This window comes from Gavialis gangeticus, unplaced genomic scaffold (assembly GCF_001723915.1).
Source record: "Gavialis gangeticus isolate Ggan-Ray unplaced genomic scaffold, GavGan_comp1, whole genome shotgun sequence".
Taxonomy (NCBI): Eukaryota; Metazoa; Chordata; order Crocodylia; family Gavialidae; genus Gavialis; species Gavialis gangeticus.
The window spans coordinates 253,980,114-254,007,082 of NW_017729032.1; the positions used below are offsets into that span (position 1 = coordinate 253,980,114).

At 42.6% G+C, this 26,969-nt stretch overlaps 1 protein-coding gene across 2 annotated transcripts in view; it reads right to left on the reverse strand.

The window, feature by feature from the left end:
- The window catches only part of EPHA3 (EPH receptor A3), a 405,788-nt gene that overhangs the window by 35,917 nt on the left and 342,902 nt on the right, over positions 1–26,969 (reverse strand). For both annotated transcript variants that reach the window (XM_019525737.1, XM_019525736.1), the window contains exons 14-15: positions 8,924–9,073; positions 4,508–4,701 (exon numbers count right to left, since the gene is read on the reverse strand). In XM_019525737.1, coding sequence (XP_019381282.1) covers positions 4,508–4,701; positions 8,924–9,073 — 344 coding nt within the window. The remainder of the gene's footprint in view (positions 1–4,507; positions 4,702–8,923; positions 9,074–26,969) is intronic.

Sequence of the window (26,969 nt, forward strand, 5' to 3'; positions counted from 1 at the left end):
GGGGGGGGGGGGAGGAGAGGGAGGGGCTTTACTTAGAGCGACTCTGAGAGCCACTCTAATTAAAGCACCAGCAGCGTCACATGTATTCAGTGTCCCTCTGTTTCAAAACGGCGATGGAGGTGCTTTAAAGCTTCTTTAGTTAAAGCACCACTGCCACCATTTTGAAACAGAGAGACACTGCATACACGTGATGTGGAGGCTGCTGGACTGCACTAATTAGCATACTCCAGCAGATTCAATTAATTGAGTCTGCTCTGACACATGGTAATTGTCATGGGGGCACTTTAATTAGCGTGTACTGAAGTAGAGGTCCATCATACGTACAGGTACTATTTAGGACTAAGCAGAGAGCCTAGTGAGAGACAGGGTCTGAAGTCAGATTCAAGTTAAACTTTGATATAGAAGTAGTGACTTTTCTATAAAAGAAATGACAAAAGGGACAAAGGACTTCACTCGTACAGGTGATACAATGATAACATTTGGATGACACACAATGAAAATAGGTTTAACTATTATTAAAACTCCTTTAGTTGTATGCCTCTGCTTGTTAACTTTCAAAGAGCACATTGTGTTTGTTTTTGAAGGAATTGCCGTTCATCACTGTAATTTCTAAATGGTCATGAGTAGGGGTCTACCCAATTCCAGGAGGTGGCCAGCTGATTTTTTGGGCAGATTATGGGGCTGGCCCCCACTTTCATGGGCTTAGTGTGGTGCCCCCTCACAAGCCTCTGATTGGCTGAGGAAACCCGGTGGTCCCACTGCTAATTGATGGAGAGGGCTGCCACCTCTTGCTGCTGATTGGTGGAGGGAGCGGGGCCCCGCAGCAGCCATCTCAGCAAGGGGTGGGGGGCAGCAGCCATCTTGTGTGCTGGCCCTCATGCCAGAAGCCCCCTTTGTGGTAGGCTGCATGGCCAGGATGATTGCTGGTTCCCACGGGGGAGCCAGCATTTTATTTTTAGAAATTTTTTTGTTGTTTTATTTTTCCACAAATTTTGTGAAGATCACCTGGTGTCATGATTTCTGTGAAATCTGTGCAATTGCAATTTGAGTAAGTCCCTAGTCATGAGATCCCAAAGAGAATTATATAGCGAGACCCATACCCCATTAGGCTGTCTAAAGTAAATACACTTGGTAAATAGTAGATGTTTTAGACTGGTAACCTAGGTCTAGTGTGAGGTAAAAAAAGCAGGCTTTCACTTTATTAGAGATACCACCAGAGGCTTGTAATTTGGAAAAAAAATTGATCATGGAGAGATATAAATTATATATCCACACAAGAATCAGAGAAGCAACTGCAGCTTATGTAGACATACTGAGGTGGCTTAAGACTGGCTGACAGAAGCATGGTTAGTGCCTTGTCCAGGGCAGCACAAATCTTAATGCAGGCTAAAAAATCTGTCTAGGACCACTGTTCCCCTGTCTATACTAGTATCAGTACTTCAGCTAGCTGGTTCATCTCTACACAAGCTGCAACTCCACTTTTGGATTGCCATGTAGACATACCATGAAATAGCGATCATAGATGCAGCTCATCCCTGAACTGGTTTTGGAACACTTCGGAATACAGAAGTCATAGAGGAATGATGTACATGGGTTTCTTATCACAGGCTTGAAGCTAATGTGTATTTTGTTTAGTTTTAAATGTAAAACAAGTATGAAAAAATGGAACTGGTTTCTAAGCCCTTATTTAAGCTTGATATTAAACATGTTTGTGTCCTTTACGAAAATGGGGCCAAATACATTTAGAACTTATTCATTTAACTGGGCAAGAAAATGCTAAAACCTAGTTTGCTATAAAACAGCCAACTAACATTTAAAAGGGCATAACTACTCTAGTAAATGCTAAAAGCATTTTAGTTTGTTGCATATTTACCAAATAATTATTAAAATTATTATGTATGAGATTATATATTTTTAATAACATAAAGGGTTAACAATAACAAGGGGTGGCTACCTCCAGAGTGACAGTAGGACGTAATCAGATGAGCAAGTTGGAAACAACACAAGCTTGAAAGGTCAGGGACAAAAGAGCCAGGTCAACATAGGCCATGAAGTACACAGACAGAAATGACATTTGTGGCATGATGGGCCCCTTGAAAGTGCTCTAATGCCATGTCAAAACTGAAGAGCGTGGCTGCAGAGTGCTCTGATAGTATGACAGTCATTGTATGAGGGTTCAAATGAAGACATTCCAAAGCAGAGTGCCGTCATTAATTTCTGTCTGCTCTGGCTACTCTCTCTGGATGGGAAGGGGAGAAGGCAGGGGAGGGATGTCTGTTTTGGGGTTTCCCCAGCCCCCCTGGAGTGGGACGAGCAGGTGACAGACCTCCCTCTCCTGCCTTCTCCCCCTACCATCCAGAGACAGCAGTGGAGCTGTGAGGGGGGGGGGGGCGGAGCTAGGGGGAGAAGCTGCACAGACAGTCTCCAAATTGAAGCTGATCCTCCACCCTCCCAATCCAACAGCTGAAGTCTGTTGGGTCAGGATGATCGGTATAACTCATGGTGCTTTCTATGAATCACCATGAGTTAGATCCAGGAGCTACGCTTATGTCTGCACGTAAACAGGCATTCATTTCCACTAGGGGAAATTTCTGAAAAATTTCATTTGAGAAAATTCATATACAGTATACAGGCATTCAGTTGGCAGCTGCCCCCTCTCTTTTGCTTTCCATTTCTTCACCAGGCATGGACAACATCATGTGGCAGTCCTGGTTTGGGAGGGAGGAAATAGCTGCTTCACTCCTCCCAGTGCCTGGAGAAAATGGAGCAGAGGGGAATGGAACAACAGGTCAACTCCTCCCATCTGTTTCACAGACCGGGGACCCAAGTCTGGGGACTAGGCAGGGAAAAAGGACAGACGGCTCCTCTGATCTGTGCAGAGTGAGGGAGCAGCAGCCAACACCCACTCTACCTGTTTCCTAGAGCAGGGTCTAGGGAGCAGGCAGGAGGTGGGGGGCTGTGGAGCAGCTGCTCCACTTCCGTCCCAGAACAATCCAGGGAGAGACCTGGGAAACCTACTGAGGACCCTCAGTCCAAGAAACGGATGTAGGGCTTTGCCCCACTTGCCTCCTAAGAAGAGTGCACAAATGTTCTTTCTTGCAAAAGATTCACTTTCACAAGCAAGATCTGATGCCTGGATGATCATTCTCCCTGAGGGGGCATTCTTCCCCCAGGAGAAGATGAATGAATGGTTGTATGTTCCTAGTTTTTACCAGGGGAATGGCAGCCGCCTTGGAAGAACCATAAGGCTTGTTCATGGCCATAACTGACTGAAGCACATAGCAAGTTTTCTCAGTTCAAACCCCACCTTCACTTTAATGACTTCCTATTGGCTCATTATAATGGGATAGAATTTGGATCTAGTAAAGGTCAGGTACAGGGGACCCAACATTTTAAAAACAACAGTTTAATAAGAATAAACGATGAGATTCATTTTTAAAAGACATTTAGTAATATACTTGGTTGAGCCCTTTACCTGCTGAGGTAGTTCCCTTGGCTCTGGCTGTAATATATTAGAAAGACTGAACAAGTAGCTTTGCTGCTGCTGCCTATGATGTCCCTGTTCTGCAGGCCTGAGACCTTGGTCTCCAAGCTATTTTCCCATTCATTAACATTTACATTTGAAATCAGGGAGGAAAAATGCCTCTCAAAATGGCATTAAACTTGGCTTATTCCTAGAGACCATTAAAAGCCAAACATTTTTGTTTGCGATATAGACCTATTAATCTGCACCCTTCCTCACCAGTACGCCCATGTAACTGCCCCAATTACCTGCTCAGACATTCACACCTTCATCACCTTCTATTCCCTCCTAATTATCTGGATCTTACTGATGCTTCCAAAGTATTATGGATAAAGGAAGTGATGAATGACTCTTTACAAAACAACTGGGCATCTTATATCGGTTTGTGAATAGGAATTCAGGTCATTATTAAGACCCTGAATTCAACAAAAGCTTAAGGATGTGCTATAAGGCAGAAAGAACACTCAGATAAGTTAAGCACATCCTTAGATGATTTGCTGCACTGGGGCATGAGAGTGGGACATTGCTGGCTACAATTCAGAAAGGTATGAAAGCATGTATAAGTTTAAGCATACAACTCAGTAGGGCTACCTATATACTCTAGTATTCTGCCCTAGATGAAAACCCAGAAGTTTCTGGAGACAGAGTACATCAAATGGAGTGAAGGGGTGGTAAGGGAGGACAGCCCCTCCCGGGGTGAGAAACAGGGTAATTGGCAATTCTTATATTCATTTAGCTAAGTCCCTTTGTCTCCAATCTCAGCACACAGCTATCTGGGTTTTACCACATAACCAAACAGTTGCTGTATTTGCATTAGAAAAAAAAATCTCTTGCAGAAAGCCTTCTCCAGATTTCAAGAATGCAAATAGCTACGGTTAAAACTGAAGAAGTGGGTGGACAAAGCAAACATATTTTAATTACTGTAGGTGGGGAAAGCAAACACACTTATTTTCAGCATGTGCAACGTAAGATTGAATATGTCACCTTGCAGCTGCATTTGTGATTATTTTCAGACTGCTGGGATTACGGATCAGTTTATCCAGGATGCTGACAATCTGCTCAAACTTGGGTCTGTTGTTTCTGTCCTTTTGCCAACAGTCCAGCATCAGCTGATACAAGGCAGCTGGGCAGTCCATAGGAGGTGGCAAGCGGTACCCTTCATCCACAGCCTTAATTACCTGCACAAGGATAAAAGTTTTAGAAAAAAAGGTGATTCAATTAACTTGTTTTATCAGTTCTGCAAAATACATTATCACAGACACTTAATGTTTAAACAAATGTGTTCATTCTCCAATTGTCTTGCAGTGCAACACTCTTGGCTTATCTACATAGTAACTCAGATAATAAATGACATACAGAAAGAGCTATAGGAAAATTAAGATATAGCATGTCACTTTGAGAAAGATGCAGTTTCAACAAGCTTCTCTAAAACCGACATATGATTATGTTAGTGAAGTCTATGTTAAATGGTACATTTAATACGGTAAGTTGTATTATGCCCATGTCCTCATCCCTCTCACACACACAAAACCAAAAATCAGATCATTCCCAATATCCTAAGTTTAGTATTGCTAGAAATGCCACTCCATATCTGACCACTAGATATTTGATTCCAAAAGCTTGATCAATACTTCATACTTTAGAGGGTATCAACCCCATCATTTATGCATCTTTAATGTCATATACTGTCCACATCTAACTTCCACTGAAATCATGGGTAATTTGCCTACCTTCCCAAAGATATTCTATAGATAGAGGGCAGCACATAGTCATTACATTGTAACAGATCTTACTGGGCTCCTCCACAAGTGTAGGATGGCAGGAGGCATGACTGTGGGATTGCAAATCAGATCCCATCATGCCTTAGTGCCAAAGAAGGGGCTTCTCACCAGGCTTCCTCTGCACCAGCAAAAAGAAAGCCCCTTCAGCTGACGAGGATCCCAGCTATGGGGGTACCTCATACACCCCCCATGGCTAGGAGACCACCTGCTGTGATCTGATAGCTTCAGGGGCACCCCATGTACAGCTGGGCAGGGGGTGAAGCTGTTACAGTCTCCCAGCTGCAGGGATGCATGGTGCACCCCCTTAGCTGGGAGGTTGAGTAGCTGTGGTCAACCAGCTGTGGGGGTGCATGGAGCACCCCTGCCACTGGACGCCCTGTCAGCTGATGGGGTTCCCAGCCATGGAGGCACAGGCTACACATGCAAATTAAAGCTGGGTAGAAACCAGCTATAAAGTTACTACACATTTTCCATCAGTAATTATATAACTGGTTGGACCTTTTTAAGGCACCATAGTTAATTTGCACATGTAGTTAGTCTAAATTAATTGCACAATTAACCAGGTAATTGTGTAATACCCGATTGAATTAGCTATTAGATAAAAGCACCAAAAAGCCCTGCTGAAATGCCCAATCTATACAGGCGCTGCAGAGCCAGGTCGATCTAATGTGCTACTTCTTCCAGTAAAGCTCTGGGGAGGTTTTTGGAGGGTGGGGGAGGTTAACGTCTGTAAGTAGCCCTAGATTCTTAGATAGAACCTGGTTAGGAAATGACTATGTTTAAGCACTCCCATAGCAAAAAATCATACAGGCATACCCTGTCCCCGAGTTTCATTTTACTATAAGTAGGTATTATGGAAGTGTGACAGGTTCAGGTGATCTGACTGGTATCTGATACCCCCTAGTGGTCAGATCTGCCTTTCTATGCTCCCCAACCTCCTATTACCTCCTATCTCTTGCCCACCATGATTTGATCTTATGGTAAGCTGCCTCCAGAGGCTGGGGTAGCCTTTTCTTGGGTGCCATTCCTCTGCATATAGCCCTCAGTGCTTCTCTGCCCCAAATTCCACAGGGTGGATTTCCCCTTTAAGGCAGCCCCAATTGTGCCTTAGGAGCAATAATTGTGACCTACAGCCACCCCCATAGACATGCCCATGCCTTGAATATGTCAGTCAGTGTTTGGATGGAGGGGCCCTTGGCCCTGATTCTACACTTGTCCCCTCAAACCTCCAACCTTTGTTGGGGCTTCTGCCTTCCTGGCTTCAGCCCTTTTACTCTCACTGGGCCCCCTAGCCCAAGGTCCACTGTCCTGGACCCCAGCTTCTGGGCCCCAGCCCTATCTTGTACATGTGTGTTTTTGGGCCCCTGGCCCCCGCCTCATGCTTCTGGGCCCCAGGCCTCTGGCCCTGAACCTCCTTAGGGAACTCTCTCCTGGACATCTCTCAGGGATCCCCTGTGGCCTCCAAACCACCCCCATAGCCACAATCTGGTCCTCCAGTCCTAAACAAACAAACTCCAGCAAAACAGAAATATAAGCAAATTGCATCCTCAAAGTTCATACCCTCTCTGGTCAATACCGTACCATAAGCTATACGTGATAGGCTCACCCTCATTCCCATGGGTAGCTTGGGTGTCCGTGGGCCTGCTTTCTGCTGTCAGCTTCCCCAGACAGCTCCTCTCCCTGAAGCATACAGGGTCTGACAGCCTGCTCTGGCTCAAGCCCTGGTCTTATATGCCTCAAAGCCCCACCCCCTTCTGTCATGTGGCTTTTCCCAGCCACACACTGGAGTTTCCCCTTTTAGTTAAGGGCCAGCCTGTGCTCCTCTTGCCACAGCCGTACACAGCCAGCTTAGCCTGCTGCACTGTCTTAAATAACAGGAACCCCCTGGCTGCCTGTTACAGGAAGGCATCCCACTAAAATATTAGCCTAAGCAACACTCTTAAATTGATCCTGTACTACAGTAGTCATATTATCATATTCATTTAAAAACCAGGTACAGCTTGCTGTAAAGAATTAATATACAGCCAGTAGTCCTTATTTGGAAGGAATGTGGTTCAGTTTTTCTTTGTATTTTTGTTTTTATATTAACATTTTTAGGAACAGCAGTAAAGCAAACCCTGGTTGCCTAATTGTGGTTACCATTATTGCTCCTTTGTTCTGTATTAAGAAAGGGGCAGGGAAAAACACCTGAAAATCTATGCCTTAGGTGCCCTCTACAGATGCAGGTAAAGGTGCAATTGGATCTAATAAGTGATCCATACAACCACATACATGGCAGGAGGCATGACTGTGGAATCACACATTAGATCCAATTGTACTTTATTCCTAGTGCAGGGGGAGCACGATCCTGTGTTCCCCTGCATCTGCAAGAAGCAGACTCCCATAGGTGGGAGCCCCCTTTGTTGATGGGGCTCCCAGATGCAGGGACCATGCATAGCCAGGATCATGAATCCCAACATCTGATGGAGGCTCTTGTTCCTGGCTGTGTCCCATGTGCAGCTGGGACCAAGAGCCCCCATCAAGTGTGGGAAGTCTCAGTCCTGGCTGTTCATGGTGTGCAGCCAGGACCAAGAAGCCCATCAGTTGTGGGACTCTCAGCCCCCACAGACATGGGGCAGTGGGGACTGCAGTCTCCTACCTGTGGGGGTGCCCACAGCTGGGAGATTGCAATGGCTGGGAGATCACAGCAGCTGCGTTCTCCCTACCACAGACTACTTACACGTACAGATTAAAGCTGGATAGAAACCAGCTATAAAGTTATTACAGATTTTTAAGTAATAATTTCATAGCTGGTTGGACCTTTTTAATGTGCAAGTGTAGCTAATCTAAATTTATTGTGCAAGTAACAAGGTAATTGCACAATAGATATAATGTGTAGAGGGGGCCTCATTGTAATAGAAGGTTAATTTTATTTCTATCCAGAAGCTTTGTCTATAGTTGACTCATGTGGAATAAATCTAAGCACAAGTCAAGAGAAATAGGAGGAAAGGCTTTTCCTTTCCCCTCTCTAAACCCTGGTTTGGAAAAAGCTATATTTCTAACAACCAAAAATGTTAGCATAGATATTAATTACTTAGACCTCCCACCCCACATGGAAATCTTCCTAAATTAATTAAACTATTTTCCCAATTTATCTGTTGCCTGGTTGCAGAAGTATTTTTGGTTCATTAAAACCATAGTACAAATGCTTCAATTTTAATTCATGGACCCCAACAGCAATTTACTTTGTGCATTCAAGGGTCATGGGAAAGTTCTGTAGAATGTTATAGATATGAATTGCAAGGGATCAACAGAAATGTAGGCGGGGTTCATAAAAAAAATCTATGGAACATGAAAGAAATTACAATGTTTGTTTTAACACCGTTTACAGAACACTGCTGCAGGCACATCATTCTTTTTAGCAATCTATGGAATAGTTCAGGTGTTTTTCTAGAAAAACTATAATTTGCTGTTAAACTTAACCCATTTCCACAAGCAGGGAGACTTGGAAACTTTCATCTCTACATCTTCATCAATGTCAATGTCAAAAATGCAGAGCCCCCTGGTTTCATTATACTCCACTTCCTTTCACAGCTTGATTCTTTATTTGAGAACGTAACTCAGGCAACAATAGACTCACATCCTGATTGGACATTTCCCAGTATGGCCTCTCTCCATAGGACATCACCTCCCAGAGAACAATCCCATAGCTCCATGCGTCACTTGCTGATGTGAATTTGCGGTATGCAATGGCTTCTGGCGATGTCCATCGAATTGGAATCTTTCCCCCCTAGAAGTAAAAGGAAAAAAAATCTAAAAAATCTTGACCTAGTATATAACGAGTATAACTGCATAGGATTAATCCTTTTTAATGAAGCCATATGTTTATCAATACATTGCTTCAATAAATAACTAACATTACCAAAAGCTACTGCCAGTTTTCATGGCAGTGTGTCTGCATGTCCTACTCACAGTGGTTTTTGCAGCAAACATTGAATGATATTGTATCACAACATTGTCCAGATGGTCTGCATATCTGCACATTTTCTCTTTATAAATTAAATATATATATTTTTATTGACACATTAATATTAAGGGTTTGAGGAGCCTGGTGCCCCCTGCTTCACTCTTGGGTGTTAGAGGAAGATGGAGATATGAGGCAGCATGGTTTCCCTAACACTGGTCTTTCACATAAAGTCCATGGCAACCATATGCAAGTAAGTAAAGTTAGAGCAGCTCCAAGACTGCTCTGTCAGGACGAGGGCCTGGACAGAACAACCTACAGGGCCAGGAGTCCACAACTTCAGCTCAGTTGTACAAGGAGAGGCTGGACTTAGACATTTCTTAAGTCAGAAGAGCACATCATTAAATGATTTAAACTTGGAAGAGAATTAAAACTACTGTTACAATTAGTACATGTAGCTGGGGAAACAGCTCTCTCTGATTAAGGCCACTGTTTTTGCCATAACTCAAATCAGCAAAACACACGCAAGTAGCCTCAGGCCGCAATGGGAGAATTAGAGGGAGGAGACAATCACTTTCCATTGGCGCCAGTGTTTACAACATTTGCAAGTCTCTGATTTGAGGGTCATGCATGAAAGAACCAGGTCCCTAAAACATGGCAAGACAAAACTTTTTGACTTCAAATGACTCAAAAAAGAATGTAATTAAATGCAGAATGTAGTGACTGTTTAAAGCTGTTTCCAGCTCCAGGGATATACAATCTATGCAGCTCTGGGTTAAGCTTCAGCTCAGACTTCAGATTAAACTGTATTTATTTTAAGCACTTCTCTACCTTCTGTTTACAGCAGCACTTGAGTGCTTCACAATCTTCAATACACTTATCCTCACAAAATCCCCATGAGGGTGGGGGTCCTACTATCTCTATTTAACAGATGGGGAACTGAAGAACAGAGGGTAAGTCAATGTGGTACAGTTCAGGGCATACAGTTGCTCTAGACAAGCTAGCACGTATTCTAGAAGCAACATATCCATCTTAAGGGGGATGAGCTACCCTTTCCAGGATGACTAATTTGCTCAGGCAGAGCAACAAATTAACACAACTACATTGCTTCTAGTACTAGAGAGAGCATAAGTACAGCCAGCTCAGGTGTCTTTGTATTGTGCACACAAATATACCCAAAGAGATTAAAGTTATGTATGCAAAGCAAAGAGACATAGGTAACCCAGTTTCAAGAGAGCTAGTTTGTCTTATGACCAGGGATCCTGGTTTTCTCCAATTTAAAAAAATCCCCAATTTTTCGTTAAAAATAAAGTAACCCCAAATCCACACTTTTCTGTGATTATATGTATAGTGTGTTAGGGTAACAATATTTGGATTTTGGGGAGCACTGGATTTGCAGCTGAGACAAGGCTTTAATCTGGGTCTCAGCAAAAGCTGCTGACCACAAGGCAGAATGATGTATTAAAATAACCTTGCAAGTGCTTAGGCAAGTCGTTTTCTAACAATGGGACAGTGTATAGCATGTATGGTGTAAGAAGAACAAGATGAAGCCCACCAACTATCGTCAGGAGATAAAGCAGAAGCAAAACCTTGGAGAGGCTGCTGAAGTCAGCAAGAAACCAGAAAGAACTAGCAAGTGACTGGGAGAAGCTGAGTGAATGGCCTTACGCAAGTGCTCTTACCAGAGAGGCATGTAAACGAATGAAATGCATAGGTAACTCCATGTTAATGGAGTAAGCAGTAAACAGAGGCAGAGCTTGAGATGGGAGGAGAAACGGGTGGAACCAAAGGAGGAGTGAAGGTGGAGTGAATGTTAATGAGTATGAACCAAGGTGCATAAAATGTGAAAGAACTAATGTTCAGGGCAGGTCCCCAGTTTGTTGTTTTTTTGGGACCTGGCCTGAAGCTGTCTCCATTTTGAATAAAGCTATTGTGAGCAATGTGTGCTCGTGTTTGCTCCCTGCTTGCTCTGGCTAATGAGTAACAGGATCCATGAACAATTGTAGTCGTTGGGCACCGCATGGAGTTGGGGTCTAACATAGTGGTATTTCACTTAAATCATGGAAAAATGTGTATTTGGAGTGACTTTTTTTTTTTTTTTGACTGAGAATTGGGGAATTTTTAAATTAGAGAAAACCAGGATCCCAACAGTGAACCATCAGCAGCATGGATTGAAGCATTGGCTAATAACTTAAATATCTACCCAAAGTGCTTGGCTGATTTGTACAGACTGTATGGAAGCCTACTGTTACTCTAGGTAGATTACAGCTAGCACTTATATGCCTTATTGTGCTATAATTATATCTCCCAATTGCAATTAATTAATTAATTGGCCAAGAGGACTGAGCCTGGTCTCCCTGAGTCACAAGTATCACCTGATTCCCCAGAGTATGTGCCTTTATATTTAGACTAATTCTCATCTCACACACAACCCTCAACTGTGGCTGGGGTCAGCCCCTACGCAGTTTCCTCATGATGAGGATTTGTCAATTTATTCCATATCAAAAGCCAGACTGAGCCCTTAGTCTCTGGGTACAGCCAAATGAGGCAATAATTGTGAAGTAACAGGGGCAAGAACTTACTGTACATCAGGTGCTCCAATGTAAATGCCCATGTGACCATTCTCATCACATGGTAAGTCAAAGTGAAACAAAAAGTAGCTTAGTCCCATTTCACTGAGGGCTAAGGTCTTCCAGTTAAACTTTTGCTTACTGCTGAGTAAGAGTGGGCGCACAAGGCATTTATATACATGATCTGGGAGTTGGGGGAGAGAAAAGGGGGCATTTTAATTAGAGCAGTTTCAAGAGCCGCTCTAATTAAAGTGCCTGGAGCATCATGTGTATCAGTGTCCCTGTACTACAAAATGACGGTGGGGGCACTTCAACTAAAGCTTCTCAAATGAACTTTAGTTAAAGCAACCCCACTGCCATTTTTTCAGCATCGGGATACTGATAGATGTGATGCTGGAGTCTGCTCCAATGCGCTGTAATTACAGCATGTTGGAGTAGGCTCAGTGCATGTGTATAGGTGCCCACAGACAATTACTTCAGAGCAGCTGAAACACGTTAACTCCTGAACCTCTGTTAATTGCTACTGTTTGTTTTTCTAGTCTCTCACTCTCTCTCACCTTAGAGTCCAAAAGATGTCCTCCAACTCAGAAAAATCAAAATGCTTTTGGCTCAAATGTACAAGTTTTTCCACTGCTTGCATTGTGGATATATTTGAATGCCACACTAATAAGAATACATTTATCCTCTCTGGGAAACATTGCTATTTTCACTTTATAGATGCTTACGGTTGCAGGATGAGTCTCCTGGCATAGCCTCACTGAGTGCTAGTGTCTTAACCAGAAAATCCTCCTTCTTTTACAATAGTGAAGATTAAATAAATTAGTTCCACTACTCTTATTACATTAAATATTTTTGTTTGTACTTTGTACAGTCTGCATATAGCAACCTCTGATGTATCTCTGAGAAAAAAATTAAAACATCAAAGTAAGATCTACCAGTATATTGTAAAACTAAGAAAATCAACTTAAAAAAAAATACAAGTTCACACTGAAAACACACTGAAAAAGCTTGTAAGCTGCTATTTGATCCACATACACTGACTAAGAAATTGATAAGGCTTGTAAAAAAGACAGGAAGATTCAAATATGAGCTCTGACAGTGCAAAGGGGAAGTGAGTTCAAGAAGCAAGGTCTTTGCACTGAGTACACCCAACCTTCAAAACCACAAACCCAAGGAATATTTGTTACATGCCCCAGTTGATCTTAACTGTTGGGATAAAATTGCCTGTATGCTACCTGGGACTTAAAACTAAAAAGGACTTTTCTAGATCAAAAACAACCCCTTGAACTACATCTGGAAATGAATTTGCAGCTCTTGGAGCTGCTGGTGCACAGATGGAACACGTTGCCAGTGTGGAGCACAGATGAGTACATTGGCAGCAGAATTCTGCATTGGATGATTTGGTCCTATGGGTAAAAAAAATCCAGCTAGGAGCAAGTGATGCAGGAACAGATAACAGTTAAAGTCTGATTGGAAAAGAAGTGTTACAATGTCCTATCCAAGTAAAGATGAGCTGCTGATGCTTTTAAAACAATGGAATCTACACTGTGAACCTCTGCAACAAAAGCTAATGAAATCCTCACAAAGAGTCACAGCATTTTTGCTGATTCCTCAGGTTGTATCCCAAACCATTACCACAGGGAACACTAAAGCCCCTGGCAGATGTTACACATGTTAATTATGCCATAAAAAACAACAGGGCTACCCATACAGCTGATCTGTGGTGCCAAACCAGCCACAAACATATTCCACAAAATATGTAGAACATATTTGTAGCTTGTTTCTATGGTACCATAAACTGAATGTGTAACATGTCCCCATCCTGATGTGGACAGTAAGCTAATTGGCAGCATCGGCACTGGGATGGGGGCTGATTTGCTCCCTTATGCCAAAAATGTGCTTCTGAGGGAGTGGGTTGCAATGTTCCCTGGTAGGAGAAAAGCTGAGGGGCTCTCCTCACCATGCAATTGGTGACTCCTGTGCCCAGTAGCCTTTCTAGTCCCCCGCCACAGGCAGTAAGGCATATAATTTTAAAATGCTGGGTGGTAAGGAGTTGTGGGGAACTGGATTGCAGGATCAGTTTTTAGGTATCCTGGGGTACCTGGATATCTAAAAACTGTGCATTTTCCTCATACCCCAGGGCTGTCTGGGGCCAAGGTCAACAATTAGCTGACTGTCATCCCTGCCCTGGACAGTCCCAGGTCTTGAACCCACATATGGGGCTGAGGACACTCAGCTTTCAACTTTCTGGTGCAGGAGGAGCCTTGGATCATGGTCCTGGGCTCCTGCTGTGCCAGTAAGTAGAAAGGACATGTTTGGGATCTAATCTCTGATCCTAAAATTGAGCATCTTATCATGCATGTGTGGCATGGCAGATGGCATGATTGCTGGGACTGGGGATCAAATCCCATTGTACAATTAAATGAATGTGTGCCAGGGGCCTAGGTGATCACATCTTATTGATTCCAAAGAAAGAGAGATAAAGAACTGAGTATCATCAGCAAACATAGGCTGTCTCCCATCCCCCCTTAACACCTTCATTTATAACACTGCCTTTTTTCAGACTCAAGGTACCCCACACTAACTTTTCTGAATTTAGCAATACTTTGGTTCAAAAAGAAATTTATCACAGCATGTTTTTTTTTTACTGTAGAAACCTAGCCAGCAATTCTTCTGTTACTAAAAACTCAGAAAGAACTCAACAGGGCAGTCTGCTTTTGATACTATGAATTCCTATTTGAAATATCTGGGTTGATCTTGTGAATCACATGTAGCTGTCCACACACCCAACAGTACTAATATTTGTGGCACCCTTTGAAGGATCTTGCATCACCCTGGTTAAGAATCACTGATGTGATCTGCAGATTGAAGAGGATTGGCAAAGCATATCCCAAGAATATACTACATGACAGAGCCCATAAGGTGAATGAGTGCACTCTTACTCTCTGGGTTGTCTCTAAGGGAGAGGAATGGAGCTAGTGAAGAACAATTCTAGCTCTTCCACCAGGCTATTCAGACATAGAGGCACCACCTTGTGGTTAACGGTACTATGATTTACTGGGCAGATCCAACAGAATTACCCTAGCCATTTCTGTCTTTTCTTATCTGTGGGTGTGCCTACACATGCATTTAATCCAGGATCAGTTCACTTATGAGTAAATTACATATAAGTAAATGGTCCTAGGCAGGTGTCTACATATTCAAGGAAGTAGGAGCAGATCTTCTGCTAATGGCAGCAAACTGGTCCTGCTTCCTGGGGTCCTGCAACGGGCCCCTGCTGCCATCAGGGGGAGCTCCAGGCTCCCCCTGGATGCCAGCCCAGGAGCTGGCAGGAAGCACCAGGCCAGGAGACAACCTCCTGGCTGGGGCTGGGACATTACACCCTGCCCCCGACGGCTGTGCCAGAGTGGAGACAATGTCTCTTTGCCCCAGCAGCATGGAGCTCCTGGCCCAGCCTTCCCAATCAGAGGCAGGGAACTTGGAAAGAGCTGCAGGGAAAGGGCAGGTCCCAGCCCCTGCCCTGATCTGCCAGTGGGGCAGCTAACAGCTAGCTCACTGCTAGCTGCCCCACCGGCAGATTGAGACAGGGGACTGGGACCTATCCCATACCTGCAGGTGGGAAGCCTGTTCCCCTCTCAGATCCCTGAGCATGGTCCTGAGTAGGGAACAGGTTGTGGGGGGGACACAAATTCCTCCCCCCCCAGCTCTGTGCTTACAGAGATGAGTGGGGAAAAGGCTTCCCAGCCCCTGCCAGCAGGGTACTCGCAGTGCCAACTCTACAACCATGGAGCTGGCACTGAGTGATAAGGGTCTCCCAACCCCCCACTCCTTGATCATGATGGCAAAGTGGGGCCTGGGAGCTGAGAATCTCCCATCCCCCACTCTCCAATCACAATCTTGGAGTGGGAGGCTTGGAGCTTCCAACTGCTGAGGCAGGTGGACATAGTCCCCACTCAGGCTCTGGTGGCAGAGGCAGACCTGGAAGCAGGCAGCTCCTGGGGGCAGGGAGTAAATCTCCCACCCCCTGATGGCCAGCTGACCAGGAGCAGATTTGCTCTCAGTCAGGCATCTACACAAATGCTACTGCACCGTTACTAATTGAAATTAAATTTCCTAGTTGCACTTGCAGGTAGCAAATTTACTTATGATTAGCGAGGTTTACTTGACAGTAAGCAGGTGCATGTGTGGATGCACAAGCTTGCTGTGCAGAAAACTATGCTACTGCACAGTAAAATGTCTTATGTAGACAAACCCTGTATGAATAAGTTTGGATTTCAAGGATCTTAAAATACTGTGTGTGTAATGAGATGCTTTACTGTGCAGTAGAGCTAATTACTGCACAGTAAGTGTCTGCATCTACATGTGCAGATACTAACTGTGCAATAATTTACTCTAATTGCAATTAAGTTTGTTACCTACAAATGCAACTAGCTAATTTTCTCAAAATTACTTACTTTGCAGTAGCACACATGTAGTTGGCTGACTGGAAGCAAATCTGTTCCCAGTCAGCTGGGCAGCAGGGTGTGGGAGATTGCTCCCTGCCCCTGGGAGCTGCCTGCTGCTGGGGCAAATGCTGTCGCCAGAGCCCAGGTGTGAACAATGTCCCTCTGCCCCAGCAGAAGGGAGCTTCCCAGCAGTCTCTTAGCCCCTGGGCTAGCACCCAAGGGAAGCTTAGAGCTTCCCCTGTCTGCTGTGGGGACCAGTTGAAGGGCCGCAGGGAGCAGGAGATGTCTGCTGCTAGGAGCAGCAAATCTGCTCCTGCATCTCTCTGCACGTGTAGATATGTGCCCAGGAGAGTTTACTTTGGAGTAGTTTAAGAGTAGTTTACTCGAGAGTAGACTGCTCCCAGATTATTTGCACATATAAGGGTATGTGGAAGCCCACTGAGTATAAGAATATTTCTTTTATACCAGGTATTTAATGTAACATTATGTTTACCTGAGGGTAATAAATAATATTATTTTTCTTACAAGCAAAAAATGTCCTACTGTTTTAAAGATCATATTGGTTGAGAGCCTTCAGGCTGCTGTTTTCCAAAAGTTTTAATTCCCTGACTGAATGTGGAGCTTACATTCTGGTCATGGCCAGTATTTAATAAAGATCCAAGAGTAAAGGGGCGCTAAAATGGCTGGAAAAGATCTAGAAGAAAATGTGTCTGTGTATGAGAGAAAGGATGCAGAGGAGAGAATTTTTAACAACAAAATGGAAGGAAGAAAGTTTGCAGTCTCAATTCTTTGTGACCCTAAGTGACTTCTATCCAGGTACCTATAGTTTTTGGATGGACTTGCTTCCCATTTGTCAGCAGAGCTTTTGAAAAAGTTCTAAAGTGTCTGCACAGCCTGATAGAAAGGAAAAGGAACATACTTGTATATGTAAATATGCAGATATGTGTGTCCTAGGATCATGGGAAATAAAGGTGAAGTATAATGCATAACAGCTTTGGTTCAAGTGCAAAACCAAGGCCATTCTGACTGGCTTTTATAAGCAGTTATTGCCAGATGTGAAGTGTCAAACACAAAAAGTTGTCTGTGATTGGAAGCCAAGCACTTTACATATGGAAGGAAAATGCAGTTTGGTAAAAGGTCTTCTCTGCCATCATCTTAAAGGAAAAAATCCTTATCTAATTAATAATACAAAACGTGGGATCGTTTTCAAATGTTTACAAATAAATTTATTGTAAAATGGCTTTAAATGAAGTAAAACAACCAAAGTCCCTTGGCTATTTTTAGGCATAGTGTTTGCTTGGATTTTTATGAAGAATGTAAATATAAAAGAGCATTTATTTCTCTCTCCTGTTTCAACCTGTTTCTGTATGTAATATTCAAGGACCTTATCTATAGACTGGGGATGACATCCTGACTCCATTGAGCTTGAAAGGGGTTTTGAAGTTGACTTAAGTGAAGCCAGTATTTTACTCTGGGGTCTTAGTACATCACAGCTATTTCTCAGAATAGAGCAACAACACAATGCTACTATAAAACCAAGATTCTTGCAAGCCATCCGTGTCCCCCTGCTCTCTCCTTTCCATGTGTCTGACAGGTTGGCTAAGGGGAGCACAGGCATCTAACAAGGAGCACAAGTCTACATAATTTTAAGTGAACAAGGACATTTGCAATAAACCAGGTCAGACAAGGACCAATAACACTACAAAGCAGAATATTTCAGCTCTGCACTGTATGGAAACGATTACTCAAAAAGTCCATGAAGTATACACCAGGATGTTCTGGCATTAATTTCAAGTCAAAAGCAACTTTGCTTTTTTTCAGTTTTCACTGGAGAACTAAAGGAGAATGCGCTGAAGAATCAATTTTTTCAAAGTATTAAGAAAACAGAATTAACCCCCCCTGAAAGATTATTCAAAATATTTAAAGTTGAACATTTTGAGAGCATTAAGGCATCTTATGTGTAAGCTTTTAGAAGTTATATTTATAAATAACACATATGAGTCTCTGGAATGCTCAGCAAAATATTTCTGTTTCTGGAGGAATGAAGACTGTGGTGAACAAGAGGGAAAACCAAGGCTAGCACTGAGCTATTCTAGATCTTTTAGATGAAGGAATCAATTAACATTGGGCAGCCCCTGTTTACAGAACTATTATTTTGCCATTCTGCAACCTGCTCTGACACATGAAAGCCGATGACTGTGCCCACTCTAAAGTTAAAAGGAGAGCTTTTTGACCTGATTGTTATAAATAATATAAGTAAAATAAAAATGAGCAACAAACTTATGGTAAAGAATTTTTAAATGAATTAACATTTTTGCACTGAAAATTAAGCATTATTTCTAAAACTGAGTACAAGTTTCATATTTTTGAAACGGTGGTCAAGGGCAGATATGATGATCCAGTGAATCACAGCACAATGAATTTGGAGTTTCTATTCATAAATACCTTTTCTGAAACAAAACAAAACTATACAATTTACTTTGGTTTTTAAAAAAAAGCCAGTTTGGGAATTCAAAGAAACTACTTGCTAATCACTTCTCCCAGTCCCTTTTAAGAAATGCTCGTCTTAGCTGAACATTTTACATGTACCAGTATTTCATATCTGGTTATCTTTTATGATTTATCCATAGCAAAGATGTTATGTAACTTTTGGTTAACCACTTAACAAAACTAAATCAAACATTCTCTATTAGACCATGAATCATAAAATGGCATTTGCAAGTATACACAATTCTCTGGAGAGCATTTACTATTACCAGATTTTTTTTTGAATTACAATTCATGTAATTACAAATATGACAAGCAAAGAAAGGACACAGATTGATTCCCTATGCACTGCTCATGTTTCTTCAGACTCATGTCTCACAGATGGAGCACTACACTATATTATAATATACTATTCTATAGGGAGGCATTGTAGTCTAACGGATATGGTGTTAAACTGGGACTGAAGTGATCTCAGTTCTATTTCTGCCTCTGCCCCACATCTCTTGAGTACCTTAGGCTAATCATTTCACCTCTCTGTGCCTTAGTTTCCCCAGCTGTAAAATGGGGGTGCTGATACCTCTTTTTTCAGGTGCTCTGAGATCTGCTAATGAAAAATGCTATGTAAGAGCCAGCTGCTGTTAAAGTTATACTATACACTTTGAGCACATCATGAAATGTGGGAATGGAGCGTCATGCATCCCAAAGTTCCTGCCTTCTCTTCCACCATCCTCGGTTGAAACACAGGCTAATGCTGTTGGGATTCTTTAAAAGTTGAGAGCATCAGTGAAAACTGGAACATGGAGTCTCAAACTGAGAAAAGAAGCCACCATAGGCAGAACCCTATTTGGCACTTATGCATAGTTGGTGATCTTGTTCCACACAGTGTGGATGCATGAGTGTCCAGGTAACTACAGAGCATGCACAAGCAGGTAGGTCCATAAGTCTCAAAATTATGTAGGTCCATAGGTCTCAAAATTGTGGCCAGGCAAAAATAAGGAGAGCCATTCATGTTTCAACCCACTAGCTGAGCTGGCTAAGGAAATGGGAGGTCAGGTTCTAGTCCTCACTCACCCAGGAGGTGCGGGGGAGGGGGACAGGTTGAATCTGTATCTCTCTGACTTCCTACCATAGTGCTGTAGAAAAAACTGTGATCATGTTTATTTGCCAGAAGAAATATTGGGATTTACACTTGCCTGCATATACAGAGCCATGAACAACACACCTGCTCTGCCATGATCAATAGCTGTGTGGGTGCTTATACATGTAATATAGGATTGCAAGCCAGGTAAAAATGACATAAAACAGCATTTACAGGGATGGGTAACTGCCGTGTGGATAAAGTGACACAGGATTTTGCCTTATCTCTGTCTACAAAAATGGTCCTGCCAGAAAGAACATATGATGATGTTAAGGACCTGTCAAATGTTGTCAAGACAAGTGGCACAGCACAGTGCCACTGAGTGTCTGAGTCACAGAAGCATTTCCACCTGTTTGTACATTTGTATATATGTATCTTGATTTTAAAATTGGGTGACACTTATATAGCTTTCTTCCTGTTATATAGGCTTCTCACTTCTCCCTGATATGTCAGTAACAATTGGGTAGTATTTCATTGATAGAAATAAAAAAAGCCCCCTAGAAGCAACATAATCCAAAAACACCATGCACTCTTCTTTTAATGATAGCTCTAGCCACAAACAAAGCCATAGGATTATTAATAGACTAATTAAATCACATGAAAAAGACATTTAAATCATTAGCTCAGCTAATATAAATTTCTGTTGACTATGGAAAATAGCAAATGGATCACATAATGCTACAAACCAAAGCAGCATACATGCTGTATGAGCATCTACTTTGTAATTAAAACATGGTCTATTATTTCCTAAAACTTACTCTTCATTTTTCCTGCTTCCTTAGTTTACTAAGGGCACATCTACTTGTCACCCTGTGTCGCCATGGTGATGCACTATGTCACTGTACAGCATGATATGGCAAATGTAGCAATCATGTGAGTCTACACATGATCGGCAGCTGCTTTGCCATAGTGATGCGCTTCCCCGTTTTACCACACCATACTGCACTGTGTGTGGCTCTAAGGCAAGGTAGTGACAAAAGCTAACCATGTGCCACATGCAGTGCAGTAGGGGTGGTTATTGCACTGTGCATTAGTACTTCCAAAAGGCAGTGCTAAAGCTAAAGTACTTACAAAAGAAACCAAAACTGCCTCGCACATCCAAGGGAGGAACAATATACAAATGTAAGATCCTCCTAAACATTTTCTAAACCAGGAGTCTCTCAAAATCAAAAACAACCCCTTAGGGTTATGTTCCCTGAGAAAGCCTATGCTACATACAGAAGATACTACTAAAACTATGTTACCTACCTTCTTTTTAATTGAATATTTGAAGGTATCAAGAAAAAAATAAAGTGTTCTGTGCCTTCAATTAAAGGATAAGGGAATTTTCTTTCTAAGGGAGAACTACAAGTAGGGAGATGACGGTAACACCTGAGATAAAAGAACTTCATTGCAGCAAGTCAGCAGCCTAGACCAGTTAGGCCTAAGAGGTGCTCTTGTGCACTGGAATAAGAGAATAAGTAGAAACTATTTTCCCCGCCTATAGATGGAGCTATGATTCCTACTGTATTTTTTAAATGTCACTTGGTCAAAAGCAAACATTGCCTTCAGCTTATGTCTAGCGAGTCTAAGATCCTTACACACACAAGCTGTTTCTAGACCTGTATATAGCTCAGCCTACTATTCAGATTTATAGTCAATTACAAGGCAATGGTAACACGTACCTAATTAGGGGGCCAGGAACAAAATTAATGCGTTTAGAAGAACTTGGCAGCAAAACATGGGGCAGACTCTTGACCCTCACATTTTGGGATCACATTACAGAAGTGCCAGTGTGTACTGGGCACAGGGACCAGTGTTGTACTGTACTGAACGATTATTAGGCCCGTGTGAGTCGGCAGTGATCCGATCCAACTTTGTATCCAGCCGTGATCCAATCCGGAGCTCCGGACCAGGTTTCCGCCTCCATTTGGCCAAAGCGGCTTTGAAGTTTTGGAGCCGCCTCTAAGATCCGGCCATAGGGTATAATGGGGAATCAATCAAATATCTATAACTTTGTTTTTTGTTCGATTTGGATTAAACTTGCTGGGATGGTAGCCTCTGCAGAGAGCACGAAAACTGCCTAGTTTCAAGAAGATCATTGCAGGGGTTTGGGGGGAACTGCCTCAAGCTGCGGTCAAGCAAAACTCGTGCCATGGGTGACACTGCGTGTGTTCAGGCGCAGTGGGGTGGCAGCTGCAGGGGTGGTGGCCCCTGCTGTGACGCCTGCCAGCTGTGGAGGAGATCGGTGCAGGGGGGCTCTGGGGCCCTGCACCCCTGGCTGCTGACGGACAAAACTCCTGCCAAGCCTGTGTCTGTCCTGGGGCAGTTGATTGTCTGTATTGAGTCTTTCCTCTCCTTAGCCTGGTTGTGTAGGTGCTAATTGATGCTGGTTATGTAGTAGCAGGTCCTGTGCATTGAGCTGGTCCCTGAGTCCCTGGTCCCTGAGTGAATCATGATTGATGGATTGGTAACTGGGAGCACAGCAGCTTAGCAGTCAGGCCTGCAGCATGTCTCCCCTCCCCGCCCCAAGCCAGACACAGTCAGTCCCACAAGCACCCGTGGCACCAGTTTTGCTTGTCTGCAGCTTGAGGGGCAGTTCCCCCCAAACCCCTGTACCAATCTCCTTGAAACTTGGCAAGCTTTGTGGCCTCAGCAAGAGCTACCACCCCTGCAGTTTTCACCCTGCTATTTTGTAATGCCTAGATGTGACATGAGTTTTGCTTTCAAGAATTTGGGGTGCTGTTCCCCTAAACCCCTGCACCAATCTTCTTGAAACTTGGCAGGCTTCATGCTCTCTGCAGAGTCTACCACCCCTGGAAATGTCATCCAAATCAGACAAAAAACAACAAAGTTATAGATATGTTATTGTTTCCCCCATTATACCCTATGGCCAGATCTCCGAGGCAGCTCCGAACTGCTCTGGGAAGCCAAACAGGGCAGCGCTGCGACCCGGATGCGCTGCTTCAGATCCCGAGGCGTCCGAAGCTTCTCCGGATCTGAAGCTCTGTCCGAAGCCTCGCACAGCCCTAATGATCATCAGTACAGGAGCCATCCTACTGGTACAGGGAAGAATAATTTGAAGGGGTTTGAAGAGTCTTAATAGGCTGAAGAATATGATCCCTCTTGTGCACTAATGGACTTTCAAACCAACTCTATGAATTAAGAGTCCTCCTGAATGGCAGGTGATAATCTGGACCAATGATCTGTAGGTGTTCAAGGGAGAATGGAAGATAAACTTTTCTTGCCTCAGTTTTTCTTTGCTCCTACGCTATGACTTCAGAGAAAGAGAGACAAGTAATTAACTGGACAGCACTTTTCATTTAGATATCGGGCACATTACTGTTGGACTTAACTATGCATTGAAGTGGTCTAAGGTATTGAGTACATAAGTATCATGCCCTAGAGAAGTATAATTTCTTACTTAGACAAGTGAGGTGGATATAAATTACTTAGTACTATGTGATTATCCCAGGTTCTAGCCAGATGCACATCTCAGATGTTAAACAAGTTCATTTAAGAAAATTTCATTTGACCTAACAATAACATCTGACATGTGCATGGCCCTGAAAGTAAAACCAGTTTCCATGCACAAAATGTAGATACTTACAGTATATGCATGGTGGCAGAGGCTTGATTAAAAAACAACAACAGCAGCAAAACATACAACAGGTCCGATTCACTCAGTTTTCACTGGTGGAAGCTGAAAGAACATAGGTTGAGGGCTTGTGATAGCAGTGTGGCAGGATCTACAATCCTGCTCAGGGATACAAGACCTCCTGTTGACCCAGCCATTTCGCAGTATGCCTGATGCCCTATAATACATTCACACAAATTGGTGAACTTTGTATTGTGTTTCAGAGGATTTGGACAATAGCATATGTATCGTAAGATTTACTTATAAAGCCTGTGCAATTATACATGGGTTTTTCCAGGGACTGGTTCTATGCAATATTTTCATTAACAACTTGGATGACCGAAGAAGGGGTGCACCTATAAACAGTGGATTTTGCCAAGCCAGGAGGGGCTGTAGCAGGTGGAGCTGAGGATTAGTATAGGGTACTCTAGCATAACCTATGCTAGAGTATCCTATGCTAGAGTACCACATCCTGTTTTGGACTCTGAACCTTAATGAAGACATGGACAAATAAGAGAATCCAGAAGAGAATAACTAAAATGTGACCTATGGAAAAAGGCTAAAAGAATTGTTTGCTTAGCTGAAAAGAGAAGACTGAGGAGAGACATAAATATCTTCAGATATGTAAAAAAAACTGTTCTAAAGAGAATACTAATAATTTGTTCTTCATATCCACATTAGATAGGACAAGAAGTAATTGGTTTAATCTGTAGGCAAAGTAGATTTAGGTTAGATTTTAAGAACTTTTTGGGTGAATTTGTCAGTGAATTCCTTGGACAGGTTATTTAGGAAGGCTGTGAAAACTTCTTTAGTGAAGGTTTTCAAGAGCAAGTTAGACAAACATCTGTCAAGGATAGTCTTGGGATACTTGATCCTGTTTCAGTACAAAGATGGATCTGATGATCTCTCAAAGTCCCTTAAAGCTGAACATATCTATGATGTTGCTAAAGAACATCTGAGCGTAAGGAACTCAGAATAGTAAAACCATCCACAAAATCAGTACAGGCACAGGGGGTAGAAACAGATGTCACCTGACATCTCATTTGTGCCACCCTAAAATATTTAAGGCGACACAAATGCTAAGCAAAAAGCCACTGACACCCTTTTTCATGCTACATAAAGGGAAAATTAGTGGTGTGACAAAAGGTGATGATAGACCTTGCTAATTTATTGTGGTAGATGTCTATTACTTCTGTGGTGAAAGAGTATAAGCAGCCTGAGCTGCTTGCACTCTCCTGCCACCCAGAGCAGGTGGTTTGGGGCCTTGAGAGCTCCTCAAGCCTGGGAGCACCTGCCTGCTTTCCTCGCTTACAGAGAGATATCCTGAGAAATCTTGGGGTGCCTCTCCATAAGCAAGGAAGTCAGATTGTTACAGACTGGGTCTGGCTGAACAGGGAAAGCAGGGACATCACACAGTTCCTTGTCCTGTGCCTTCAAGGGTAGGACAAGGGGTGATGTGCTTGGCATGATGAAATGGATCAGCTGTGCTGTGACACTGTCGCACAGCTGATCAGGTTCATTCAGAGACATCTGTTTCTAGCCAGTGTCTGTCCAGGCAGTCATCGTGGGACTGGGGCCTGAACTATTACTGCTTGAGAACATAGCAGTGTAGCAAACTTTATTCACTACTTTAAAGTGAATGGTTTGACATATGGTCACAGTTTTGTTATTTAAGGAAAAATACGGCCTAATTGCTACTGCTCTGTGTAGCTGGTACATGCATTAAACAATGCTGTTATTTTTTCTTCTATTTGCTTGTCAGGGACTTAGTGCCAATTAAATGCTTTAGGGTGGACTGTCCTGTAGACAGTGTTTTTATTTCATTAAATTAAAAGCAGCAGTAGCATAAACTTTCTTGTTTTTTGTCAATGGACCTCAATTTCATTTCAGAAAAGACTCAGGGGTAAAATGTTCAGAAAAAATGATGGTCTCTGCACTGCTCTAAAAACTTCTTTTCCTATTCAACATTTTCCAAATGCAAAAATGTGATGGTCCCTTGGGTACTCCCCAGCTGCTGCTACCAAAATCTCTGTGCTTGAGAGCAACAAAAGGAATGCCACCCAAATGCCCTCACTGTCACACACTTCATTTTTTTGTTAACTAAGTAACTTTCCTGCTTCTGGTAGAATTTTTCTCTTGCCATTTTTAAGTGGGTCTTAGGGTCCCCCATTTATCCTTTGCATGAAATACAATGTGTCCTAGACTGCTTTAGGAGATATTCATAATCTTGGCATCTTCCTTTGGCTGTCTATATGCCACTATTGGCCTTACTAAATTCAGAGGAATACATGCTGCAAAATGTTTTCTTCCCATCCAATTTCTTAATCTGAATGTAAACAAGCAGGTAAGCCTGTGAGTAGATCAGGGAGGAGAAGAGTTCAATCATACCATTTGCCATAGGAACATAAGTGCTAAGGAACATACTGGCCAGAGTTGATATCATATAAATCTCTGATCCTTATTTCCTACCGAAAGGCTATACAAGTCATACAATTCCATCCATGCACTTCATTTTCACGAAATTCCACTTCCTTTATAAAACTTCATAGGCTGATGCACAGCGACTATTTCTACCCATGCCACTTTTGTTCCAAGCAAAATGGAATTCAGGAGCTTTCCTCAGCTTTAGTATGGTCTCAAAGACTCATTAAATTTAACTTTAGCAGATCTTAAAGAAATGTGTACAATGAAATCCAGCTGCTGTTGGGAGCATGGATCATGATTTTTAAAATTTGTTTAGTTTTTCAACCTAGCAAATGTATGTCTTGTGTGAACCATACAAAGTCAAAAGACGTAATGCAGCTGCTACAAAAAAGGTGGATAACATTAATAGTGCCATTTGTAAGACATACTACACTATTTTGCTTTATTCTATACCAGTGAGAGTTCAGCTGGAGAACTTTATCCAGTTCTGGGCACCACTCTTTCAAGAAGGTGTAGGCAAGCTGGAGGGAATCCAGAACAGAGCAATTTAAATGGTAAGTTATTTAGAAAGCAATAAAGTATCATGAAAGGTGGAAAGAGAGATTTTTTGGTTAGTTTAGAAACGTTAAGACTTGAGACCTTATAACTGTCTTGACAAAATGACTGGAGATGTTTCCTCTGGCATCTCTAAACCAATAATGGTGTATGCCAAGGACAGTAATAAATAGGGGAGAAATCACCCTAGATATACCTAGTTCAATGCTCTCCCTCTAAAGCATTCACACCTGCCACTGTTGGAGAGAAGATAGTGGGCCAAATGGACCACTGGTCAGGCCCAGTATGGTGCTTATGTTCTTATAAATATCTAAAAAAAATGTTATAAAGAAGACATTGGCCACTTCTTCTCCAAGTCCATCAGGAATATAAAAGGAAATAAGCAATGTAATTTGCAGTAGATTAAATTTAATGTAGCAATGATCAAAACATTTCACACTGCATGGACACAGAAGCATTACAACAATATTTCTGGATAGGCTACAAA